The 7,522-nt window shown below is 40.5% G+C and overlaps 1 protein-coding gene across 2 annotated transcripts in view; it reads left to right on the forward strand.

Moving 5' to 3' along the window:
• Agl (amylo-alpha-1, 6-glucosidase, 4-alpha-glucanotransferase) overlaps positions 1 to 7,522 on the forward strand; it is an 85,822-nt gene that overhangs the window by 21,978 nt on the left and 56,322 nt on the right. For both annotated transcript variants that reach the window (XM_029563839.1, XM_008833693.3), the window contains exons 6-7: positions 5,176 to 5,357; positions 5,490 to 5,601. In XM_029563839.1, coding sequence (XP_029419699.1) covers positions 5,176 to 5,357; positions 5,490 to 5,601 — 294 coding nt within the window. The remainder of the gene's footprint in view (positions 1 to 5,175; positions 5,358 to 5,489; positions 5,602 to 7,522) is intronic.

The raw sequence follows: 7,522 nt of genomic DNA on the forward strand, positions 1-7,522 counted from the left end.
CAATAACAATTTCCAGAGCTAAGATGCATCTCTTTCAAAACTGGCTGTACGTTTTTAGGTTTAGAGTTGAATTATTACAGTTTACAATATTGTATTCAGTATAAACCCTATAAGACATAAAATTAAATGAGGTTTTAACTTTAAAAGAGATCTCCATTTCATTATTAAAATACACTGTTTCATACAGAAAAATTCATTTTTAATGCAACTGACATTAAGATGTTTGCACATGCATTTCTAATCTCTCTATATCTGATTATTACTAGTCACAGTCAGTTACTTTCTGAGCTCCTTGGCATCTGAGCATGGATATAAAGTCATCAGGTAGATTTCAGTGATAATGTTTTTCACATCTACTGATTATTAAGGAGCAAATTTTTATGCTTTGAAGAATTATATTTTTTAATCATACTCTTAAATTTTTAATAACTTCATGATATCTAACACCTTATATGCTAATTTTAAAAATATTTATTTATTATTTCTTTTATTTATGTTGTGTGTTTGCTTGTATGAGTTTATGTGTGCCATATGCATGCAGGAGCCCACAGAGACATAAGAGGGCATCAGATCTCCTAGAACTGGAGTCACAGGCAGTTGTAAACTGCCACGTGGGTGCTGGGAACTGAACCCAGGTCCTGTGCAAGCACAAGTGCTCATAATTGCTGAGCCATTTCTCCAGATCCTTATATGCCAATTTTTTAAATGAAATGATTATGGAAAGGGACAGGCAGGGAGGATAGGAATGGGAGAGAGATAGGGGTGAGCATGACAGTAATCAGAATGCACTTTATATGTATGTGTATGAAGTTGTCAAGCAGAAATTTTAATAGATTTTTTTTTTAATGATTGGAGACTGGAAATAAAGTGACCCACTAATTTAAATAAATAAATAAATAATCTATCATGAAAACTTTGTAATTAAGTCAACACTTGAAATTTTGACAGTATTGATAATGACTTAGACATCCATAATATTCACATCCAATTTATCAAGCCACACAATAACACCATTAGTTACAAATTAAATACTGCTTAGGCAGTGGCCTAACGAGATTGAAATTATATTTATCTGTTGCAGAAGATTAGTTAGCATTCCAGGACTGAAATAGCAGCACAGTGATGGTGGGGATCTGGGGTCTTTGCCTCAGGCTGTTCTGTCACTTCCAACTTTTTGCTTCCAACTTGTAATCAAACATGGCTGCTCTGGGCATTGTTATTGCAAACAGTAGAAATGGGTAAGGAGAAGTTATGCCTTTCACATTTAAAAAAATTATTTAGTTTCTGTTTGGTGTGTGTGTGTGTGTGTGTGTGTGGGGGTCAGAAGACAACTTTCAGGAGTTGGTTATCTCTGTCTACCATTCAGGTCTTGGGTATTGGACTCATGCCATCAGTTTGGTGGCAGCCTTTATTCACTATGCCATCTCGTCAGACTCAAAGGCATGCCTTTTAGAGGCACAATCTAGTGGACATGTTACTACTTCTTCCTCCCCTTCTCTTTTTCCTCTTCTTCCTTTTTTTAAAATTTTTTAGATTTTATTTATTTATTGGGGGAGGGGGTAAGTGTAAGAGTCTGTGGTATGCTCAGGTCAGGTAAACTTAGACCTGCTTCAACTTCCTCCCCAACAGGTCTTATAGAGACCCTGTCCTAGGTGCTCTGCTCTTGATTACAATCCAGTAACTTGAGCAAGTTTTGGTGGAGTTGCTACAGACTCTCGCTGTTCCCTGCATATGCTAAATGGCCCTAGGACACGTTCTAGAGACTTTAAGTGATAGTTATATAATTTTCAGTCCATTAAATTATTTCACTGGGGGCCTGTTTGCTGAGTTCCTTATAACATTCTAGAAGCCTATGGTTAGTTTTAAATTTTTATATATGATGAACTCTACTTTGACATTTCATTGTTCTTTCATAAAATCAGGGATTAAAAACAATCAGCATTTGTAAAAACTGAGGTAGAGCTGGGTGTGATGACACAGATACTTTGGATGCTGAGGCCATTGGATGGCTTAAGTAGCTTGGGCAATATAACAAGACTCCACTTCAAAAAAAGAAAAAGCCCTGGGTGTGGTAGCATACACCTTTGATCTCAGCACTTACAAGGCAGAGGCAGGCTGATATCTGTGAGTTCAAAGCCATCCTTGTCTACACAGGGAGTTCCAGGCCAGCCAGAACTACAAAGTGAGACTCTGCCTCAAAAAAAAGGAAGGCATCTGGAGAGATGGCTCAGCCGTTAAGACCACTGCATGCTCTTGCACAGGACCTGGGTTCCCAGCAGCCATATGGTGGCTCCATAACTCCAGTTCCAGGGGATCCAGTGCCCTCTTATGACCTCTGCAGGCACTGTACACATGTGGTACACTTACATGTAGACAAAACACACATATAAAAATTTTTTAATGAATTAAATTTTTTAGGCCAGACGTGGTGGCGCACACCTTTAGTCCCAGCACTGGAGACACAGAGGCAGGCGGATCTCTGTGAGTTCAAGGCCAACCTGGTGCTATAGGGAGACAACTGGCTCAAAATGACCTAAATAAATAAATAAATAAATAATAAGATGAAATTAATTAAATTTTTTAAAGGCGAGACAGGATAGCTTTTTGTTGTGGTAGCGTTGTGGTAGTGGTCCAGAGGACCCGATCCAGGGCCTTGTGCATGCTGGATACTCCATTCTACCATTGAGCTACATCCCCAGTGTCTTTATCATTTATTATTAGCATCTTATCTTTCAATGGTGAGGATTGAACCCAGGGCTCTGCCTGTGCTAGATAAGCTCTTTACCATTGGATTACATTCCCTACGCAGTAAGGGAAAATCCCAGTTAGATAGAATTATCGCTGTATTTTTGTCTTGTTAGAAAATACCTTGAATTTCAGTGAATGTGATAATCTAGGGAACAGTATCAATGCTAATTTTGAGAATTTTCAATTTAACTGTAGTTGTTTTTGTTTTGGCTTTTTTTTTTTTTTTTTTTTTTTTTTTTTTTTTTTTTTTTAGACAGGATCTCACTCTGTTGCCCAAGTTGGCCTGGAACTCACTATTTGTTAACCAAGATGGACTTGAACTTGTGTTCCTGCCTCAGCCTCCCAAGTACTGGGGTTAGAGATATAAGCCACCATGCTCAGCTCAATTTAATTTTTGGCGAAGGGTGGCTGGGGTCAAAGGTTGCTTTTTTTTTTTTTTTTTTTTTTTGAGACAGCGTCTCCCTATATCCCCAGCTGGCCTGGAACTTGATATGTAGACCAGGCTGGCCTTGATTTCACAGAAACTTACCTGCCTCTGCCTCCTGAGTGTTAGGATTAAAGGCTTATGCCACCACACCCAGCTCAGCTCAATTTCAATTTTATTCTAAGATCCATCCGTGTTCCTGGTGAGTTTATCATAGATATAAATAAATGCTAGTAAATAAATTGCTTAATAAATAAATGAAAGCAAGAAATAATGGTGGTTGTGAAATTCTGCACATTTGCCCAGCTGAGCAGGCATGAGCGTGTTCTTCTCAGCAGCTGAGCAAAGCATTTTCGACTGTGGACCTGGAACAGAGACCTAGGTCAATTCCTGGCTGTGTGGCTTTGGCTGAGACCTTCAGCTCTTTGTGCCTCAGTTCTTCATCTGTTAAGGGAATATGATAGTATGTTCTGTATTGTGACAAGAAATAAGGAATGCAAAATTGTTGTATTTAGCTACCAAGATCAATTCTTGGTATATGGTAGGCATTCAATAACTGTTACCACTTTTTGTTTTACTAAATACTCATGCTTCTCAGTTTGAATTCAGGGGCCATTAGTCTTTTTTATTTATTTAATTATTTTTATTTTATGTGTATGATGTTTTGCCTGCATGTAAGTTCACCACCTGTGTGCAATGCCCACAGAGGCCAGAAGAAGACATCAGATCCCCTGGAATTGGAGTTAAGGACCATTGTTAGCTGCCATGTGGGGCTGGAAACTGAGCCCAGGTCCTCTGGAAGAGTAGCCAGGGCTCTTAACCACTGACACATCTCTCCAACTCTTTTAGTCTTTTTTAATGATCAAATTGTATATGTTTTGTCTGCTTAAAAAGTAAAATTATGGCTGGGCTTGGTGGCGCATGCCTTTAATCCCAGCACTTGGGAGGCAGAGGCCAGCCTAGTCTACATAGTGAGTTCCAGGCCAGCTGGGGCTACAGGGAGACCCTGGCTCAAAAAGACTGAAAAAAAAAGTAAAATGCTGGGTGTGGTGACACATGCCTTTAATCTCAGCACAGGCAGAGGCAGAGGCAGATCTCTGTGAGTTCAAGGCCACTCTGGTGTGTATAGAAGTCTTAATTAGCAAGTTCAGGCCAGCTGGGGCTACAGGGAGACCGTCTCTCTCAAAAAGAACCCCCCCCCCCAAGAAAAGTAAAATTATCCCAGGACTCAGGAGGCAGAGGAAGGTGGATCTCTGTGAGTTCAAGGCCTGCCAAGTCTACATAGTGAATTTCAGGCCAGCTGGGGCTACAGGGAGACCCTGTCTAAATAAAAATTTAAAATACATTAAAAAAGTAAAATTCAGTACTGGATTGCTGGCTCAGTGGTTAAGAGCACTGACTACTTTTGTAGAGGACCTGCTTTCATTCTTAGCACCCACATGACAGCTAACAACAGCCTATAACTCCAGTTCTGGGGGATCCGATGCCCTCTTCTGGCCTTCTCAGGAATTGCATGACAGAGATATACTTAAATACATGTAGGCAGAACACTCATACACATAAAAATAAATAAAATATTTATTTATTTTTATGTGTATGAGTGTGTTGCCTGCATGTTTCTAAGTGCACCTGTGCCATGCAGTGGTCACAAAGGTCAGAAGATGGTGTCAGATTCCCCTGGAGCTGGACTTACAAATGGTTATTAGCTGCCATATAGGTGCTTAGAATCAAATGTGGGTTCCCTGCAAGAGCAGCCAGCACTCTGAACCGCCATCTCTCCAGATCCCCATAAATAAATGTTTTAAAGAAAGAAGTAACACCTTTAATGTTGTAAATACTTAACATACCTTGCTGGATTCTGCTTTTGACTCTGAACTTACTGATAAGATGAACAGTAAGAGTAGTAGATGGGGATAGTTTATTTCAGTTTATTTTATTTATACTTAAGATGCCACCTTCAAACCCAATTTAATTACAAGATGTGTGATCTCCTTTTCTTTAAGCTGCTAATAGTGAATGGATCCACGAGCACCCAGAATCTGCATATAATCTGGTGAATTCTCCACACTTGAAGCCTGCCTGGGTCTTAGATAGAGCACTTTGGCATTTCTCCTGTGATGTAGCAGAAGGGAAGTACAGAGACAAAGGAGTTCCTGCTTTGATTGAGAATGATCAGCACATGAATGTAAGTGTGCAGAGGACTGCCAACCCAAATCAGAATAACAGGCTTTCTAAACAGATCATTACAAATGTGTTCATAGGATATATAATTTAATATGGTGAAAGAATCTGATCAAAAGCGTTCTATATTTTTCAGTGCATTCGGAAAATCATTTGGGAAGATATTTATCCAAGGATTCACCTCTGGGAATTTTTCCAAGTAGATGTTTCCAAAGCAGTTGAGCAATTTAGAAGACTTCTCACTCAAGGTAAAGAAAATATACTATTGTCTTATCAATCCTAAAAAACTTAAGATTAGTTGTTTTGTTTTTTTGTGTCTTTTTGAGCTAGGGTGTCCCTGTAGCCCCAGCTGGCCTGGAACTCCATATGTAGCCCAGGCTGACATCAATCTCAAAGAGATCTGCCTTCCTCTGCCTCCCAAATGCTGGGATTAAAGACATGCACCACCATGCACAGCAAGATTACTCATAAAGGGATTACTCTTTTTTTCTTGGTTAACATCATTATTAAATCCTTATATAATATTATGGTGTTGGTTTTTTGGGGGTTTTTTGTGCTACAAATCTCTGATTCTGGGGCTGAGGAGACATTGAATGAGTTTAAAAAGCTGGGTGTGGTATAGTATGTTTGTAATTCCAGCCCTTTGGAGGCAGAGAGGGTGGATCCTTGGGGCTTGCTAACTCACCAGCAGTCTAGCCTATTTGGCAAGTTTCAGACAATGTCTCAGAAAAAAAAATGGTGGATGGTGGTTGAGGAACAACACCTGAGGTTGTCTTCTAACCTCCCTGTGCACACATGTGCATACTCACACACACTCACAACACCTAGAAGCTGAGAGTTAGCAGAGACATCTGAAGCATATGTCATAGTAATGCATAATTATGCCCCCTGAGGTCTGTATCTTACTGTTGATTCCTTAGAAGAACGTTCTGCTCAGAATGTAGTTGGACTCAGTATGTATTTGTTGAAACTGTGAATGTGAATTAGGTACAGCAGGTTGCATCCTCCGAGAAAGGCTTGAAACAGGCTCTGAAAGATGTGATAGACCTTGCTGTGTATAGAAGTCTTAACTAACAGATGGGGTGTCCAACTGATAGTACCCACGACAGACACTATTTAACTACTAATGGGGTATCTTAGCCATAACAAAAGGCAAAGAAATGAATCTTCAGTTAAGGACGTAATAAATTAAGAAATCAATCAATGTATGTTTGGCCATGGTGGCACATACCTGAAATCCCAGTGTTGTGCCCAAGGAACAGGCCCCCGAATACCACCACAGAGTCCAGAGGGCATGCAAAAGCAAAGAGTCTTTATTCTGGCTTAAGCTCAGGCTCTCCGACCTCACCAATGCAGTGGATCTATCTGAGAGAGCCCTGAGCAAGGGGGAAAGAGCTTTTTATGGGTTTTGGACAAAGGGAGGAGGGGAATAACAGAGTCACATCTTGATTGGTCCAAGGAGCCCGCACACCAACATACTTCAAATTGATTGGTCACGAGGGGATGCAGTCTTGGGGACTTCCTATTGGTGGGTGCTATCTTCAGGGCTGTAGAATATGCTGACTGCTATCCTTGGGGCCAGAGGATCTTGTTTATACCTTATAAGGCCTTAACATGCCTGGGCTCTTCTGACATGGCCAGGCTTGTCTAATCTACTTACGAAATGGAGAAGTCAGCCAAAATGGAGTCAGTGCAGTTTGTCCCTTTAGTTCCTTTGAGCCAAGCAAATTACAGAAGCAAAACGAGCATTTAGTCCTAAAAAGGGCAGGGGTCTAGGGGCATAGGGGAGGGGGCCAAGGAGGAGGGTTCCACACCAGATATTCTGGAGTCTGAGGCAGGAGAATCACAGATTAAAGGTCAGCCTGAGGAACCTAGTGAGACCCTATCTCAAAATCTAATTTTGTTTTTCTTCCTTTTCTGTTTTTGAGGCAGGGTCTTACTTTGTAGCTGGCTGGCCTGGAACGTCTATGTAGAACTCCCAGGCTGACCTCAAACTCACCTGTTTCTGCCTCTCGAATGCTGGAATTAAAGGTGTGCACCACCACACCGAGCTCAAAATCTAATTTTTTTTTTTTTAAATGGGCTGGTGATGTAGCTCAGTGAAAGAATAGTTGCCTAATGTGCCTCAGGCCCTAGACTCAACCCCTAGCACTAAAATTATATATATAT

The sequence above is a fragment of the Nannospalax galili genome, unplaced genomic scaffold (genome assembly GCF_000622305.1).
Source record: "Nannospalax galili isolate Female #2095 unplaced genomic scaffold, S.galili_v1.0 scaffold255, whole genome shotgun sequence".
In the NCBI taxonomy this organism is placed as follows: Eukaryota; Metazoa; Chordata; class Mammalia; order Rodentia; family Spalacidae; genus Nannospalax; species Nannospalax galili.